The 19,430-nt window shown below is 37.3% G+C and overlaps 2 protein-coding genes across 8 annotated transcripts in view; one reads left to right on the top strand and one right to left on the bottom strand.

The window, feature by feature from the left end:
• Nucleotides 1-13,824, bottom strand: part of TRMT1L (tRNA methyltransferase 1L) — a 29,904-nt gene extending 16,080 nt beyond the window's left edge. Inside the window, exons 1-7 of one of the 3 annotated variants that reach the window (XM_072948543.1) lie at nucleotides 13,278-13,824; nucleotides 8,844-8,954; nucleotides 7,463-7,576; nucleotides 6,417-6,481; nucleotides 4,854-4,983; nucleotides 3,306-3,429; nucleotides 2,729-2,808 (exon numbers count right to left, since the gene is read on the bottom strand). In XM_072948543.1, the coding sequence (XP_072804644.1) occupies nucleotides 2,729-2,808; nucleotides 3,306-3,429; nucleotides 4,854-4,983; nucleotides 6,417-6,481; nucleotides 7,463-7,576; nucleotides 8,844-8,954; nucleotides 13,278-13,518 (865 nt within the window). In that variant the 5' untranslated portion in view covers nucleotides 13,519-13,824. Of the gene's footprint in view, nucleotides 1-2,728; nucleotides 2,809-3,305; nucleotides 3,430-4,853; nucleotides 4,984-6,416; nucleotides 6,482-7,462; nucleotides 7,577-8,843; nucleotides 8,955-12,592; nucleotides 13,015-13,277 lie in introns of those variants that run through there. The other 2 variants (XM_006198788.4, XM_072948542.1) reach the window with 2 other exon arrangements.
• A 145-nt stretch (nucleotides 13,825-13,969) lies between these two features.
• The window catches only part of SWT1 (SWT1 RNA endoribonuclease homolog), an 82,699-nt gene continuing 77,238 nt past the window's right edge, over nucleotides 13,970-19,430 (top strand). For 3 of the 5 annotated variants that reach the window (XM_072948540.1, XM_006198878.4, XM_072948541.1), the window contains exons 1-3: nucleotides 14,275-14,651; nucleotides 17,620-17,706; nucleotides 18,878-18,961. In XM_072948540.1, the coding sequence (XP_072804641.1) occupies nucleotides 14,646-14,651; nucleotides 17,620-17,706; nucleotides 18,878-18,961 (177 nt within the window). In that variant the 5' untranslated portion in view covers nucleotides 14,275-14,645. Of the gene's footprint in view, nucleotides 14,081-14,274; nucleotides 14,652-17,619; nucleotides 17,707-18,877; nucleotides 18,962-19,430 lie in introns of those variants that run through there. The other 2 variants (XM_015234777.3, XM_072948539.1) reach the window with 2 other exon arrangements.

Below are 19,430 nucleotides of genomic sequence, written 5' to 3'. Positions count from 1 at the left end.
TAAAATTTAACATGAATTTATGATAAAAACTCTCTACAAAGTGGGTACAGAGGGAACATACCTCAACATAATAAAGGCCATATATGACAAACCCAGAGTTAACGTCATACTCAATGGTGAAAAGCTGAAAGCATTTCCTCTAAGATCAGGAACAAGACAAGGATGTCCACTTTCACCACTTGTATTCAATATAGTTTTAGAAGTCCTAGCCACAGCATCAGAGAAGAACAAGAAACAAAAGAAATCCAAACTAGAAAAGAAGTAAAATGTCACTGTTTGCAGATGACATGACACTATACATAGAAAATCCTAAAGATGCTACTAGAAAACTACTAGAGCTCATCAGTGAATTTGGTAAAGTTGCAAGATACAAAATTAATATACAGAAATGAGCTGCATTTCTATATACTAACAAAGAAATATCAGAAAGAGACATCAAGGAAACAATTCCATTTACCATTGCATCAAAAATAATAAATTACCTAGAATAGACCTACGTAAGGAGGCAAGAGACCTGTACTTTGAAACTGTAAGACACTGATGAAAGAAACTGAAGCTGACACAGATAGAAAGATATATTGTGTTCTTGGATTGGGAGAATCAGTATTGTTAAAATGGCCATACTACCTGAGGCAATCTACAGATGCAATGCAATCCCTATCAAATTACCAATGACATTTTTCACAGAACTGGAACAAAAGAAAATTTATTTGTATGGAAACAAATGATTCCAAATAGCCAAAACAATCTAGAGAAAGAAGAATGGAACTGGAGGAATCACACTCCTTGACGTCACACCATACTACAAAACTACAGTAATCAAAACAGTATGATACTGGCTCAGAAAGACACATAATAGGATAGAAAGCCTGGAAATAAACTCACGCACTTATAGTTAATTAAAATATGACAAAGGAGGTAAGAATATGTAATGGAGAACAGATAGTCTCTTCAATAAGTGATGCTGGGAAAACTTGACAGCTACATGTAAAAGAATACAATTAGAATAATCTCTAACACTATATACAAAAATAAACTCTGAATGGAGTAAAGACCTAAATGTAAGACTGGATACTCTAAAAGCTCCAGAAGAAAATATAGACAGAACACTCTTTGATTTAAATTGCAGCAATATTTTTTCAATCCATCTCATTTCAATCCATTTCAAACCATAAACAAAACAAAAAGACAAACTACAGAATCGGAGAAAATATTTGCAAATGATGTGACCAACAAAGGATTAATTTCCAAAATATACCCAAGAGCTTATACACCTTAACATCAAAAAAACCAAATAAGCCAATCAGAAAATGGGCAGAAGACCTAAAAAGACATTTCTCTAAAGAAGACATCCAGATGGCCAACAGACACATGAAAGATGCTCAATATTACTAATTACTAGAGAAATGCAAATCAAAACCCCAATAAAGTGTCACCTCACACCAGTCAGAACGGCCATCATCAAAAAGTCTACAAATGATAAATGCTCAAGAGGTTGTACGAATCATGGTGATACAACCAGCAAAATTCTAGACTGCGGGAAACTCTACAGGGCAAATAATTTCTTATGTCAAAAATAATTATCACACATACACACAAAATGATGGAAGGGAATACAGAGTAAAAAGAGACTTAGAGACATATCAAACAACTGAAATATATAGTCTTTGTCTGGATTCTGATTTTAATTAAAAAATTATTAATTAATTAAGCATATCTAACTATTTGATGATATTAAAGAACTTTTCTTAATTGTTTAGGTTTGATAATGGTATAAGGGTTTTAATTTTACAAAGTCCTCTTTTAGAGATCCAACTGAAACATCTACAGATGAAATAATATATATGTGATTTGTTTCAAAATAATGGGGATAGGGCACTATATTCAGTATCTTGCAATAACCTGTAATAAAAAAAAATATATATGTATGTATAACTGAATCATTACACTATATACCAAAAACTAACACAACATTGTAAGTCAACTATACTTAAATTAAAAAACAAAACAAAACCCACAAAATAATGGGGATAGAGAATCGGGGAATGAGGCATGAGGAAAAGTGCATGCAACTATAGATACAAGACTGCGTATGAGTCAGTAATTTCTGAAGTGAGTGACAGACACCAAGGCATTCATTTATTATACTCGCTACTTCTGCATATATTTGAAATTTTTCCATAATAAAAAGTTTACCTTGAATCTTTATTTTTTATACCAAATATTCTGCTAGATATGATATCCATATAAATTTCCTAAGAAAAGATACTGTACAAGGAAGGTGGGCAAAAGGTACAAACTTCCAATTATAAGATAAATAAGTACTAGGGATGGAACGTACAACATGATGACTATGCAGAGGTAACATTTTTATAGTAAAGTTAAGTGGGTAAATCCTAAGAGTTCTCATCTCAAGAAGAATTTTTTCTTTCTTTCTTTTCTTTTTATTGCATCTACATGAGATGGCAGATGTTAGCTGAACCCATCATGGCAATCATTTCACAATATATATAAGCCAAACCATCATGCTGTTTATCTTAAACGTGTACAGTGATGGATGTCAATTATTTCTCAATAAAACTGGAAAGAGTCCATTTGTGTTCACGTGATATAAATAAACCCTCAGTTTTCAAAGTGGCTGAACAACAAAAACAAGAAGAAAAAGGAAAAGAAAAGATACTGTACAAATATGATAAAGTGGGGTTCCAAAAAAAGCTTCATTACTTACCAGTAGCTCCAAAGGCATCTAGACATTCCAAAGGTTTCCGTTCCTTAGCCAAAGCAGCCAGAGTGCAGAATATTAGCTGCCTAGAAAAAAGTGTAATAATCTGAAATAATCTATACCATGGCCTCATCATTGTAGATTTTATTTTAAGAATGTAAGAATTGGGGTTCCTACTTACTGTGCAAGCTATTTTGGAAAGAAACCTAATAACATATTCCCTACTTAATAGTATGAGAACTAAGAATTTGTGAAACTAAGCTATGAATCTAATTTGGTTTTACTAACAAGCATTCACTATGAATAATGATTTTATAAATAAAACTTATAATAAATAAATAAAACAAAAGCACCAGCCTGTTCATTTAATTATATAAAGCTGGATCTGTTTTACTCTGAGAAAGAAACTGGTTTGGTAGAAAAATAAAAGAGAGAAAGCAATCATTCTGAGAATATGTTAAACTATATCATTTTCATTCTGTACCTATTTTTAAGTTTCAATATACTAGAACATGAAAATTAAGAGACGGTACATTTGTAATGATTTGAAACATCCTATAACCCCTTTTTCCATTTACCTTACCGATTTAGCTTCATTTTGGGATTAAAATAGGAATCTGTTTTCTGAGGTACAGAATAGTTGGGGCAAACTTGTACATCTGTGTCTGCTTCTTTCAAAATTTCATGAGGTGGTTTAGCAGCAGAAGCTAAAATGAAAAAAAAAGACTTCTAATGAAATACAACATAATTCTAAATAACACAATATACATTTTAAAAACCCTTCTTTATAACATTTCATGTTAATGAAATCAGTTGGGTAGATGTCAAATCTCCAACCCTCACCCCCGAAACTGATCTATTTAGCACTGTCTCTGGAAAAAGTAGTACTCAGTTAATTATTTGGTGAATTAAAGTTTATTAGCTTAAAATCTTAACTGCCTAGCATATCAATATAACTGTATAATGATATCCACTTAAGAACAATCAACCTAAGATAGCACAAAAGCCGAAAATACCTTTATTACCCATCAAACACTACCTTGTGTTTATATAGGTTGGCTAAATATATTTTATTGCGGTATAAACATTACAGAATTAGTCTCTGGTTATATCCCAGTAGCCAGCACGGATGACTAGGAGTCACTATAGTTCCTGAACATGTTTGACTTCAGAACAGTTTCTCACAATTATGATTTTAAATGATATTTATATTCAAATGCCTAAAAAGTAATTGAAAAAATTATTCTACATTTAAGATACATTAGAATCATTTAGCTATAAACCCATATGAAATACTGATGTATTTGTGAGTATGCTTTCAGTATTTAAGAAATGAGACATATATAACATGTGTGGGGAAAAATAACTGGGATCCTTTACATTTGGATTTCTTGATAAAGTTACAGTCAGAATGTTAACTAAATGGGAATCATATCTCTCTTTCTACAATGCCAAATAATAGTAATCTTTCCCAGTGTTGTGTTATATGTCTCTATACCCACCAAAGTGGAAGGTCATATAGCTCCCAAGATCAGCCTTTCTCAAACCAGGTTCTGTGAGAAAATTAAGCCTTAGAGATAATTATTTCAGTGACTTATTTTTTGAATTCTTAAAAGAAAAGTACACAGTACCATTCTAGATGTATACAAGAGAATTTATTACATATAACTGATGCCTTAGGGCATGAGGGTTTAATTCTTCTTGAGAAGGAACCGCCTCGGTATTAACAAGCAATTAGCAACTAGATATCACTCAGGATAATGAATAGTCACTATATATTAACTCTACCTCCTTTTTCTAGAGTTTTTCAACAATAAGTATGAGACAGTTATTGGTGCAGGAGCCACTGCTGGTAATACAATCCTATAATCTTTCATAAGATACCTAGATTTACTTGAGCATCAGTTGCTTTTTTCTACCCACTTGTTTGTTAAATATAGACATTAAATTGAGAACAGCTGAATGTTGTTAGGAGCCTCACAGAAAAATAAAACCTGAAGTAACAGATTTGTAGTTCACTAAATGATTTGGTTAAATCACTGTATTTCATCTGCCTGATAGCTGAAAAGAATAATCAGACCATTGTTTAAGAGTTTAGTTATTAACATGATAATGAGATTGCTCAACTTACCAGCAGCATACTTGGATTTAGTCTCCCCTTTATTGACATGGCGCCTGACATGTCCTAGCATATCCGTTCTTCGGGTGATAGTTGCTGAACAAATGATACAATGATAATGGGCGCCCATTTTACTGGATATCTATCAGACAGAGGATTTAAGTACATAAACAAGTTACTCAGACAATGAAATAAAAGCTTATTTAAGGTTGTGACTTTAAGTATGTTGGTGTATCGTGAGTTTAACGGTATAGAAAATAGTATTCATTTTGCCATGTAACCTCGGAAGGATCTTTACTTCCTTACCTATATTTACATATACTTTTCAGTCTTACCTTACAATAGGCCACAAGTTTAACTTCTTAGTTTTTTCCATTCATTTTAATCAGCAAACACTGTACTCTATTTTCCATAAGCAGCACTTACAAATGGGATGATACTAGCAGCAGTGCACTGGTAGATATCTCACAACTGGCTCTCCAGGAAAATAAAGCCCTGGTATATAGTGTTTGCAGCTGTCTGTGGTATAAATACAATACCATGGCCAACGCTGAGCGACAACCATGGCATTTCAAGCTTCCAATGTGAAATCACTGAATGTGAATCTGGGAATCATTTAACAACCGCTTTCAAGATTTCTAGAAATTTGAGCTAGATCTAGCATACTACTGAATGTCAGAGACATAATGAAAAGACTATTTTTCCAAGTAAAAAATTCTCACTTCATAATACCTTATTTAGCTGAGAAAAGAAAGACTCCAATGGCTCGTTTCCTACTTTTGATGCCTTTCATTCTTAGTGCTTCTAATCTCCTATCTACTTGGATCATACAACAGGTAGAGAACAGTCAACAACATTGCACAGGGCTCCTTATGGTGCTGTGATTATCATCTTCAAAATATCTTGGATAGACTTAATGAACCAAGCAATATCCTGACTACTGCTAAAGAAATGTTTGGTTTTTTCCCCCTGGCACTGAACTCTTTCTAGTGACCCCAAAGGAAAATTAATAATGAGGACTCATTAAGCTAATAGGCATAAAGGATAGTGTCACTAAAAAATGTATTATAACTTGTATTCCCAAAGGTCAAATATACCCTAAAAATAAACACATGTACTTTTAAAAAAAATTACTGAGATTTCAGAAAGATTCTTGATTCTGTCCCCAAATTAAGAGGACAAGCACAGGGAGGATGAGTATGCTAAGATTTTTACTAAACCACAGAAATTGAAGGCTCTAAGTCCATGACCAAAATTTATTTTGAAATAAAAAAATTACTTTCTATTTAAATTCTCCATTCCAAAATTAGTAAATGAGTTAATTTTCCTTTTGAACAAAGGGGGACAGTTGATCTGACTGAAACTGAAAACTATAAAATGAAAAGTTCAAAACAGTAACTTTTTTTTAATACATTGCTTATTTTTCCTACTATGGTAATCAGAAAGCACTTGTAAACAAAGTCTTAAAGTAAACTTCATTGCCAAATATGCGCATTTTAGTCTGAAAGCAAGTACATGTTGCACTTTCTTTAAAGACAGCTAGATCTAAAAATAACAAATCTAACATGTGATTACCTGTTCTCCAATAATGTTTGGTTTCACTGGTCGACAAGGTAAGTGACAGATGCACATCCTGTAACCTAGAATGAAGAATTGCTGCTTGTCTTATCACTATTCATTAAATATTCAATTATTATTAAAATTAGCAAATTTTATTTTATAGGAATGACTGGGATTATTCTTGTATTTGTAATGTCATAATTAATTTATTTGAATGAGACTGCCTTAGTTTTATACACTTTTATACACTCTTCCCTGTGAGAAGGAATCCCAAATTATAGTTCTAGTTACTCATTCCTGAGGGCCAGATCTCTACTTCTAATTGCCTACTGAATAACTGGTAACTGGGTCAGCATTTCAAAACCTACTGTCGAGGACTAAATTTATCATTTTGTGTTGAACCGGACCTCTTTTTCACTTTTTTTTTTAATATTAAAAAAAATTTTTTTGGGGGGTGAAGCATGGTAATTAGGTTTATTTATTTATTTGTTTATTTCAAACTGTGTCATTTTTGTAACTATTATAATTGGTATTTTTTCTAATTTTCATTTATCTAGAGAAGAGAAAGGCTATGATTTTAAATGTTTATCTTATCTCACCACTGTTACAAATCTTATTAACTCTAGTTTTTTTAAGCTATCAGCAGAAAAAAGAGATGTTATCTTCTCTTTTCCTATATTCATACCAATTATTTTACTTTCTTTTTTTACTACATTTATTATGCCTTCAAAAATATGTGTAAAATGGTAGTTGTTCTAATACAAAAGGAAAAGTATAACATTAAAACATTGTTCAATAAGTAATGTGGACTTCATGGCCAAGCAGAGCACCCAGTATAGAATGGATGCTTAATAAGTGTTTGCCAAACTAAACTATTTGTGTCATATCTATTGCCTAGAGAGCTATACAGCTTTATTAATAAACACATGAAACGAGGAGCATTAAATTCCTCATAATTTTAAACTGAAAATACTTGATTATGTTCTTGATAAAATTCCAAAACTGGTATCAAATTTTGAATTTCATTTATATCACTTTTCAGCAAGCACAAAAATACTAACCTTCGAATTCAACTGAGACTTTCCAGTGTAAATTTTGAAGGTGACGATGAAGTTTATGGCTATTACAAGCTCTGAATTTTTCCTTGGGGCACAATGGACAAGCTTGTTTGTTTCCTATTAAAGAAAAAAGAACCAATAAAGCATAGAATATACTAGTTATTAAGGCTTAAATTTAGCTACAAAAGAAGGAACAGAGACCCTCTCCTGCCCTTACCCTGCAAACACACACACACACTTCTTAGATAATATCGTTAACATTAGGGAAAAGTCATTCCTGCCTCAGCAGGTAGTTAACAATAATTGTTTAAGCACATGGTCAGTGATTGCTCTAAGTCTCTCCTCTCTGTGGCTAGCTGAAATCCTTGTTGCCACTGGGAACAGAGAGGATGAGGAAGTGATCAACTCTATGCTATTTCTCCAGCCAAAGAGAGAACATCACTCTGTACTTTGGGCCGGGGAAAAGGCAGCAGCTGTCACACCCCCCAAGGGGCAGAAGCTGGGCAGAGAGCGTAAGTACCTGCTGTGGTATTCCTCTACTCTAGCAGCAACACAAACAGTTAACATTGGAGCTAGAAAAACGGAAGAAGGCAGTGGAAGGAGTAGATGCGATCCCATATAGTTGCTATTCTGAGACTGGGGTCATGGTTACAACCACTGTATCCTATCACTAAGTTTTAAGTTCTTCCTTCTTTATTAGCAAATCCTTGAGAAGATTATGGACCATCAAAATAGAAGTCTTATATAATTAGAAATGTAATGCACCTCAATAAAAAACTTTGATGAATTAAAATCTCAAATCTAGGTTTAAAGCAATTCAAATATACAAAAAAATCAGTAACTCATTTTTAATACAAGTACCTTTCACACCTAGCACACGGCAAGTATAGGCATAATTAATTTTTTTAATATACTCTTGCCTACTTCAAAAAACCAGGAGGTGGTCTTGAGGATGGAATCCAAGTATTAAGGGTGGCAAAACAGAAGAGAGGAGCTAGGAGCACTTGACAACATTGTAAAACTCTGCGCCAGCCCTAGATTGCCCACCTTGGGACTTTTACATGAGAGAACATAAGCCTCCATACTATTTAAGGCACTATTCTGGGGGGATTTCTGTTCCTCAGCAAAATGTAATTCCTAACTTAGAGAATACGCAGTCCTTATATACCCATGAGATGGTAATCTGCTCGAGGAGTTGTGAAATAACTTATTCCCATAGCGCACCTTTGCATACAGAAGGCTACAATTTCCTAAAGAAAAAAAAATTATTTTACCTCTGCTCTAGTTTGGTGGCAATAAACAAGTTTATTGTTACCAAGCTTTTCATGAAAGATAACAAATAATTAGAAACAGAAAAAAAAAAACCCTCAAAACATGGAAATACCTGCATCAAGATTATCTGAGTTCAATGAAGAGGCAGAGTCAAAATCTCCTTCAGTTACGAAAGCTAACTTCTCTAGATCAGCAAGCTGCCTTTGAATTGAGATGTGTCTCTCTGAAAAGAAATTTTAAGAGTTAGAAGGTTATGCTCTAACAATCTGTATTCCAACTTCATTTTTATTTGATCACATCACACAGCATTTACACTTTTATCTTCTCTAGCACAGTGCCCCAGTAACTAGATGGGAAAAACTGCTGCAATTGTTTATAAAATGACAAGTGTGCCTCAAAAGGCAAAAAGTAACCTCACAGCTTTCAAATTTTATCTTATTACTTCAATATATAATTCTACAAAAACTGTTTCTATTCTGTACAAAATACTAAAGCTGTGTTTTCTGTCTTCAAAGAACTCAATCAGGTGAGAGAGATTAACAAGTTAACTACGAACTATAACACAAGGCAGAAAGAAATGAATACTAGAGGTAAAGGTAACATGATGCAGGCACACAGAGGAAGGAGTAATTAGTTCCAGCAAGTGCCTCTGAGGAGGTCTTCACCTAAGACATGGCATCTGATTGAGACTTAAGGTATGAATAGAATTTCATTAAGTAGAGATTTGGTGTCTGGCCTTATAGACTGAAGTAACCTAATAAGCAAAGTCATGTGGTGTAAAAATATACACCCACATCTGTACCACATCTGGCTGGAAAGTGGTATGTTTAGGGGATAAAGTCGGTAGAAAAACATGTAGCTGAAAATGTGGTACAAATTATGGAAGGCTTAAATTCCATACACGTTAGTTTGGACTTCATTCTTCATGCAATATGAAGTCTTTTCAGGTTTCTGAGGAAATGTGACTGAATGTGTTTCAGGAGGGTATCCCTGGTTGTGGTACCAAGGATTAGTAACTGAGAAATTAGTAATGAAAAGGTACAGAACAAAAGGTAAAAAAAAGAAGCAAAGAACTTGGGATGTGAGAAGTAAGGGTGAAGATTAAAGAATGACTCTAAGATTTCAAGTTTATATGGTTGAGAATAATGGTACATTAACCAATAAAGGAAGCAAAAGAGAAAAGGGAATTTGGTTTTTCACACAGTGTGTTTAGTTAGTGCTCGTATTCATATACTCAAGTCCAGTAGGCAGCAGAATTTTTTTGTGAGGTCAGGAGGGATTCTGAATAGATATAAATCAAAAATACACATTAGGTGGAACTGTGAGCATGAGCAAGAAAGCGTAAGGGAAAAATGTGAAAAGTAGAAGAAAAAAGCCAAAACCCAGTCCCAGTCACATTTTCAGGTTTCTCCATTACACATTCTTCAAACTTCTAAAATTTGAAATTTATGAATTAATCTTTCCAAGATATATTCTTGATTAGTGCTGTGGGGGATACATCCCCCAACGCTGCTGAACCACAGCTGATTAATATAAATGGATACAATTTGGAAGTGAGGGATGGAGGGATGTGGGTATTTATGAGATTCTGAGGAATAAAAATCAGGAGGGTAGATTTAAAAAGATAGTAAGGAGAATCAAGATAGTGCAGGAGCCAAGAGAGAAGAGACTGTAAAAGAGAAAGACTCAACACCAGGTGTCAGAAAATAGTTGTAAAAGAGAAAGACTCAACACTCAAAAGGAAAGACAACTGGATTTAGTATTTAGCAGGTCTCTAGTGACCTTTAAGAAAGAAAGTTCAGTGAGGTGTTTGAGAGTATAAATGGGATTGGAAGGAGAAACAGAGTACAGAAAATCAGTGTCGATTTTTTTTTCCCCAAGCTTGGAGGTATAAAAAAGGAGGTGGATGGGACTGTAACTTGCTTTTTCTTTCTTTTTAAGGACAGAGAGACCTGAATACATGTGGCCCAAAGGAAAGGAACATTTACAAAGTGGAGTCTTGAACATATAAGACTAGGAGATAATACTAATAGGAAAAGATACACAATGAGATAGGAGAAAGTGGGATAGACCACAGGGTTCTCTAATATTCACAGTATAATTATATTATACGGTTTAGAAACTTAAGGCTTTTAAATTCTGTTCTTGACACTGCCATCTTCCTGCCTATTCCCCTTCAGACTTCACTCCCACCTGCTTCATTTACTCTTCTGCATAGTTTTTATCCTTGTTTGTCTCCCCCACAAATAAGCAGTAAGAAGGCAAGGGCCTTATTCATCCTTGTATTGGTTAAGTACCTAGTGTAGTAACTTGTACATAGCAGGCACTAAGGTTTTTAAGTAACTTTTAAAAATCATTAGTCTTTTTGGATGCAGTATCACACTGAGCCAATAATTTCGGAGTTCAATTCAGCACTATCAGATCTTTCTGCAAAAACTTACCAAAAGACTCATTTTTATCTTTTTTAAAATGAGAAAAACAAAGAGCAACAAATGCTACTGGTTAACTTCTTATACCAGGCTCTGTTCAAACGACTTATAATGAGACATAATTTCTGTAAACAGGTAAAATTTTTTTTCCCATTTGACCAAAAACTTTTAATTGCTAGGTCAGACAGTAAGAATTAGGCAATGAATCCATGTGTACAAACCAACCTATTTAATTTGAAATCATAAAAGCTTTTGGCTTCCATAATTCAAAGATCTGTGTGTGAAACAAGATAACAATGTGCTTATTGAAATCATTCTAACTACCAAGTAATACAAAATTAGAGAAAGGGGCCTGGTAAGTCAGATGAGAAGACTGAAAATCCCGTGATCCACTACTGAAGAAAACTCTCACATTCATGACATGCCTCAAGATTTATGATATGCCCATTTGCATCTCTGAAATCACTTTCTGGTTCAAGAGAGTAAATATCAGACAATTTGTACTTAAACTACTCAAACCTTTTTTATAACACACTAATAATCCAGAAGTCAATAGGCAAACCTCTTTTTAAAACAGATGAGTTCAAGAAGATGCTAGGAGATTCTTTTAAACCTTTTTCCTCAATTTTCAATTCTATTTCAGATATGCTATCTTCATCTTGCCTAGTTAAGACTAATTTCAAAGGACTGACTAGACTATCTAAAAGTAATTTTTAAAATGTGATCAATGTATGTTCTTAACGCATTTCAGATTTCTCAATCACTACATATTTGTCCCAATGATGCATTTTCAAGTTTCCCAAACATTACACATTCTTCAAATTACAAACTTGTAAATTTTGGAATGTATCAGTAAATTTTCCCAAAGTATGTTTAACGTATTCTTGATGGTGGGGAGCTGGAGAAAGCACGCAATCCCTAAAGCTTCTGAATCATTTCTGGTTGATATAAAAAGATCCAATCTAGACATGAGTTAGGGAGGCTACCTTACTCAGGACAGAGTACCTCCTTTCCCCACATGGTAGTTATGGATGAAGAAACAACTGGTCTTACTTTGCACCTGCTAGCACTGATCTTATGTGACGAGGAGAGGCCAACTTGAGGAACGCTAACTTTGTTTTTTCTGTTATCAGTCCTACTCTTAAATCTGCTATAACAATTTATATGTTGTTTTAAGATTGCAAAATAGTTCTACTACACTATTACTACTCAAATATTTTATAACATCAACCTCACAACTGGCCTAGAAGCAGAAAAAACAATGAATTAAGATATTTTGTTATAATTCAGAAAGAGCATAAGGGTCCATTTTTGAACAAATTTTAAAAAGAAGACTCTCTTAGACCTTCTATGTAAAGGTGTTCAAAAGATTAAGAAAGTGTTATTCATCAATATTTTAAATTCCTTTATGGTCCCGTAAATCACCACTTACAAAACATGCCAGCAGTCTCAGAAGCACAATAATATGGGCTATTAATTTTCAACAGTCGACTTCTGATGGAAAAACAGACAAAACTCAACTGGTATTTATGTCTAAGGGAAGACATCTGTAATTTAGTCGACTCTTTCTTAAACTACTCATTAGCCTCAAATTCTTTCCGGAAGCAAGCTGCTAAAGAAAATGAAATAACGAGGAAAACCCATCGCTTGTGTATGTCGAGTCATAAAAGCTAATTGACAGCAACGGTTTCTAAATCTTGGCAGTTAGAATCTCCTACAGTGAACAGGTTGCTCAGTAACTATATCCTATTTTTAAGGACTCACAGAACCATGGCAGATGGGGCTGGGAGGGAAACTACCAAATTAACTTCTTATTTTTGTACCAGAAAAAGACCCCCTTTAACCAAGAAGCCCTCAACCTCATTATTTCCATCTGCACCCCCACCCCCCGGCCTCCACATATCCTTCACCATGAGGTCCCCGAGGTTTGTGAAGTTCCCTTCCCCATCCTGTACCCTTTTACCCGCTGTACGGGTCCCTCCTGCCTCCCCCCATTTCCCTAAACCTGCCTTTCCCCGTAAGAACCATCCCAGTGAAGAAGGGCCTCCCCTACTCCCCAGGAAGGCGCACTTTCTCGCTTCTCCTGCGGCAGAAAGATCTGGGCCTCCTGCACTTACTGCTTTCAGCCTCGTCAGGGGCAGAGGCTAGGGACGGGGATAGGGCCGAAGCCTGGGCCAGGGCAGGGGCTGGGGCTGGAGCCGAGTCCGGGGCCGGGGTCGGGGCGGAGGCAGGAGCCGAATCCGGGGCCGGAGCTGGGACCGGAGCCGAGTCCGGGGCCGGGGTCGGGACCTGGACCTGGGCCACCTCCTCCTCCTCCTTCTCCTGGGGCAGCAGCTCCTCCTCCGCCATATTCTCCATAGTTACCGCCTCCGTGCCAGGCCCGCCCCGGGACTAGGAGGGGCTCACAGCGGGGTGAGAGAACTGGCGTGAATGCCCAGAGGGCTGGATCCGAGGACTGGGGAGGCAAATGGGGAGAACGGGATGCGTGCAACAAACAAAAGACGAAGAACCAGTGACCAAATCCTGTCAGCACAAAAATAAAAACCCAGAGGCGGCGACTCCCGGTCTCATCCGCTTCCTTTCCCCCGAGGCGTTACGACGCCAGCACAGACTGCGCAGGAGCGTGCTGGGGACGGCGTCCAATGAGGTCAGAGAGTTCTGTTTCCGCGGTGCATCTCCGTTCCAGCGGTCCGTCCCCGAACCCAACCAAGACTACAATACCCAGGGTGCACCGCGCCGCCTGGGCGGAGCCCCGGTTCCAAGTCCCTCGAGGAAGTGAATGCAAAGCTAAACAAACGCTCCTTAGCGTTCGAGGGGTAGCCTGCGTCCGAGCGCAGAACTACATTTCCCAGCGGGCATCGGGTTCGGGGTCTCTTTTCCTTGGCCTGGGCGTCCCAAGTCGCCACCGCCGCCCGCGCTGGTAAGTAAGTGGGGGGCTGGGGGGCTTATTGGCGTTTTGCTGGGCAGCCTCCCCGCCTCACTTCGGTGGCCTAGCAGGCAGGAGGCGTGACGGACGAAGGATTCCGGGGCCCCTCGAGCCTGGGCGGGGCGACTCTGTGGGCGGACCTAGGGTTGACCCTGCTCGGGAAGGGTGTGGTTCTGGCCTGGCCCTGCGTCTGGGGCAGCCCCGCTCCCGGGGTAGGGTCTTGTGTGTACCTGCCCCGCCAGTGGGCCGCGGCGTTTTGCGAGCCGCGGACGTGCTCGCCAGGCAGTCAGGTGGACTTGGAGTTGGGATCTGCTCTTCATCTCCCACCTTCACCCACACCGTGACCGGAACACTCTCTTCCTTTTGTTTTTATTTTTGCTCTGACCTACATATTCCCAGTAGCAGCGCTACGCTGTAGTAGTAAGAGTTCTGTGGTTACGGATTTTTTTACAGGGGGGAGGGTGCCCTACGCTTGTATTTAGGCTTTTAATACCCAGAACTCTTGTGTGTGTTGAGCTTCGGGGCACTCGACTGATGCAATTCACATCCCTCAGGGCATATGCCGGTGAGTCCCCCTGGTCCCGTACCTCTCTTCCCTTTGCTCTCTAAGCCTGTTTAAACTTGCTTAAGCCTCACTCTTTCCAGCCCACTGGGGTAGACAAGGGGAAGACTTGAGTTTTCTGGCTGCTCTGCTTGGGACTTTCTGAATATTACAGGCGGCATGGAGGAGAGGGAAGCTCCTTTTAGTCTCAGGTACGAGACTCACACTTCACTTGGGTTTCCTAGTTAATAAAGCTGACACTTAATACCTAACTCATTGGTCTGTTTCCTCTTGTACGCAGGGGAGAGCACGTGTAATTATTTAGCAGTTTGAAACTCTAACAGGAATTTGGTCCTCCCTCCAGCGCTCCCCAGCCCCCTCCCCAGTAGTTAGAAAGTATGTTTGGAGGATTTATCCCCCTTCTCCCCAGTTTAATGGAAACACAGTTTATCCCCTGGAAGCTTTCGTGAATTAAAGTTTTCAAGCCTTTGTAGTGACCCCATCTCCAACTTTTAACTAGTATTCTTGGATGTATACTGCCTCACTGCTCTTAACAGTTAATTAAAAATGGAATTATAACACAGTATAATTTACAGACATGAGTCTGTAAATGAGACATGTGGCTAACTATATTTGTGCATCAGCCAAAAATCACTGATTCTTTTTTCTGAAAGACTAGATGGTTAATTGAAAGCTTTGTTCTGTATGTCAGTCTTATTAATACCACCTGGAAACCAGAGAAAAGTGTTAGATTTTAGCCTGGGCGTTCTGTTGGAATTTTAATAAGAACTTCTAAGCATGGTCCCTGCTCTTGAGATATCTTAAAGAGGGGGGTCTTCAAAGAAGTTTGAGGAATTATTTTAAGTGCATGTATTACTCATCTGTTGCTGCCTAAGTTATCTCAAAACTTACTGGCTTAAGACAAAAAACATCACCTCACAGTTTCTATGGGTCAGGAATTCAGAAATAGCTTTCTGGGGGTACTTGGCTCTAGGTCTCAGGAGGTTGCAGCGAAAATGCCTGCCACTTGCTGCACGTGAAGGCTTGATTAGGGCTGCAGGATCAGCTTCAAAGGTGGCTCACACATGCTTGGAAGTTGATTCTTTTTTGGCAAGAGGTCTCAGTCCTTCCTTGGTGGGCTTCTCCTTGGGTTACTTGTATGTCTTCATGACATGGTGTCTGGTTTTTCTTAGAGTGAATAATTCCAGACAGAGAAAGGCAGAAGCCACAATGTCTTGTTGACCTAGCCACATACCATCATATAGTAATATCCTATTGGTTACCCAGGTCAGCTTTATCATGAGAGGGGACTACATAAGCTGTAATTACCGGGCAACAGGGATTATCAGGAGCCAGGAGTCATTTTGTAGGCTAGCCAATACGGGCAGTCTCCCTTCATTTAGTTTATATTTTCATTTCCATATATTAGTATGAATTTCACACCAATATAAATATAAAACATTATGTCATAGGAAACATAGAGGTGTTTTTCCTTACAGTCCACTATCTGCAGATTTTTTTTCAGGTTGTTTCATGGGCAGCAGATTTAAATTAGTGTTCTTTATGTTCAAAGTAACATCATACTAACATGAATGGGTTTAAATTGTAACATAACCAGTTTGTTGGCTCTAAACAATTCATTTCATGGAGGTTGTTGTTTTCTCTTGTACCTTTTCCCCCCATGAAGTGGAATCCCTGAAACAGGAAAGGGAAATGAAGATTATTGCTCTACTCTGGAAGCTCCACTGAATTCAATTATTGCCATAAATTATTTTAAAAAGCAAAGTTTCTGGGTAATTTAGAATCTGTTCTTTTATTAATTTTTATTATTAGATTCTCCGTTAGTTTCAGAATGTTTCTTCTTTCTCCTATATTCATCAGAACATTCTGAAAGTTTTATCTAGTATAATTGATCATTCTCGTATACAATTTCACTTTACTGTCATGATTCATCAGGAGTAATTGCAGTTGCTTGGTTTCTAGCCTTTTTTATGGCCGGAGTCTCAATAAGTGTCCTACCAGCAATAAACTCTCCTTTGGGCTTTGCCTCTGGACCCCTTTTATATCTTTCTGCCCCCAGGACCTACTGATGTTCCCAGTGTCTGGCCTCTACATTCCAGCACTATCTTCAGAGTGTTTATGACCATAGGGAATGACTGTGTCTGTCTTATTTATTTGGTTAGTTATTGGGTCAGCAGCTAACAGAGTAGACTCGATCCAGAGCAAGACTGGAAGAATGAGACTGGGGTGGGAAGTAGACGGAGGGACTGCAGTGAGTAAGAGCTGAAAGTGGCTTGGAATGAACAGTGTATATTCTGGGGAAGAAAAATTCATTCATTCACTCAGCAGGCATTTATGAACACCTCCTAAGTTTTTAGTACAGCATACTCTTCAAGAAGCTCAGGGTCTAGTAAAAAGACCACCTCATAAGTCAGTATTTATTTAGTTTCTACTGTGTATCACCCTGTGCAAGGTATTTTTACATCCATTGTCTAGAGTTCTTTAAAAATTCTCTGGGATGGGTTATCTCTATTTTACATATAATGAAAGTAAAGCTCAAAAAAAAATGTATGTGATTTGCCAGAAGTCTCACTCCGTGAGGGACAGAGAATGTGTTAGGAAAATGAAGATCTATGACTAATTGGTTTTGAGGTGTAGGTGGGGCAAAATACAGTCGTCCTGCAGGCTGTTGAAAATGATGAGCTGATGCTTAGAGAAGTCAGGGCTAAAGGCATGGTTTTGAGAGTCCTTTCTAAGAAGGTGATAGGTGAAGCTGGAGGAGAGGAACAGTTCATCATGTGGGAGAATATAAGTGAAATAAAGTGGAACAGTGAGAAAAGCCTGTCACTTTGAGAATGAATAGAAAATGGAAGTCATTTTATAAAACTCCAGTCTTGGTGTAAATGAAGAAAGAATAGTATCTAATGTTTTGTTGCGGTGGTAAAAATAAAAAAAAAAAACCCACATAATTTATTTTTAATGTTTGTATTAGCTTTTCAAAATGTCTAACAAAGACTCTTGTGGAAAAAAGGAGAAGTCTTGGAGAAAAGACACCACCTCATCGCCTAATGTTGATAAAGTAAGAATTTTGACTTAAAGACACCCATTTTTATAGTTTATTTTTGTGTAATAAAAAATATACCTCTGTTTTAAAATGAGATATGTAAATATTTTCTTCTTTTCTGACCCAAAAGAAATAATTTGTTTTTCTCATTTTTTACTTGCATTGTTTTATTTATTCCTCACAACTCTTTGAGGTAGGTACTGTCATTATCCCAGTTACACAAATGAGGAAACAGAGACTTGGCAGTGTCCTTTGCTGGTTCCTCCTCATCTTTTTTTCCCCCCACTTTAAAAAAAAATATATATATTGAAGTATAGCTGATTTTCAGTGTTGTGTTAGTTTCACACGTACAGCAAAGAGATTCAGTTCTACTTGTGTGTATGTATACACGTGTATATATGTATATACACACACACACATAAGGCGTAGAGAAAGCTTCCTGTTGTGCCAACTAGCCAAGCACATTCCTGCCTCAGAGGCTTTGTCCCTTTGAATTGAAAACTCTTTCCCTAGATACTCACTTGGTTTGTTCCTTCGTTTCTTTAGGTCTTCATTCAAATGTCAGCTCACCAGAGGGGCCTTTTCTCACTACTCTGTTTTAAATTATAACTGCCTCACCCCTGCCTCCCAGCTCTTCCTGACCTTTTCTCTGCTTTATTTTTTCCCACAGCATTATCTGACACTCTAAATGTATTAGTTGCTTATTTGTAAATTCCTGCACTAGATTCTAACTTTCATGAGGGCAGGGACTTTTATTGTTTTTTCGTTCATCTGACCCCTCTGTTGACATGATAGATGATACTCAAAATGTACTTGACCTGGGGCTCTTAAACTCAAGATCCAGTGAAAAATAACTGGATATATGGCTTTATTTTGTAGAAGACTGAATACTACCATGGCAGCGCCACCTCCCACTCTCCTTAGCTGAGCTGTCAGCGGCCTTCTGCTAGAGCACCTATGCCCATCTCATCTCTAATTCAGGAGTACTCAGATCTCTGATTTCTAGTTGACTTTCCCTTCTAGTTGAGTTTCTCTTCCTCTTCCCAAAGTTTGTGTGCCTTTGAACATTTGAACCTTGGAAGTTGATTATTAATGTAGAAGGAATGTGGATTTATAATAACAATGTTGTCTTATACTGTGCTTCATTTTGTGCTTTTCTTTCCTTTTTTCCAAATGCCATTCTTAGGATAAGAAGGAGGAAGAAATCTCAGCAAGTTCTGCTAGTTCAGCTTGCACTGTAAGATCCACTTCATCAGAGAAGAGAAAATTGGTAAGTGTTTAGATACCGTGACTAACTCTAAAAATTGTTTATTAAAGTTTTAATGTGCAACTAGAAAGTTTATGATATAAATTCCCCTACTGTTTTTCTATTAATTTTTCTTTATGTTATATTTACCTTTTGATTACCAACAGAAAGAAAACCAGTTGGTTTTTTCTTTCTGCTACGCACTGAAAAGCATTTATAAAGTTCCCTATTTCTGTGTGCTGATAGACCCTATCATGTGGGATTAGACAACATGGATGTAAATCTAGACAGTTTTTAAGTCTTTTCCCATGTATGGTTATATTTGTCTTTACAATTTCCTTTTCAGTTTGCCAAGGCAGACATAGTGTTTGCATTTTCTGATTCAGAAATTGAGATCCAGAAAGTGAAGTGATTTGTCAAAGGACTAAAAATTGTGTACAGCAACAGAGCCAAGTCCAGAGTTCTTTCCACTCTCTCACAAATAATAAAAAAC

This window comes from Vicugna pacos, chromosome 23 (genome assembly GCF_048564905.1).
Source record: "Vicugna pacos chromosome 23, VicPac4, whole genome shotgun sequence".
Lineage (NCBI taxonomy): Eukaryota > Metazoa > Chordata > Mammalia > Artiodactyla > Camelidae > Vicugna > Vicugna pacos.
This window is presented reverse-complemented; position numbering and strand designations above follow the sequence as displayed.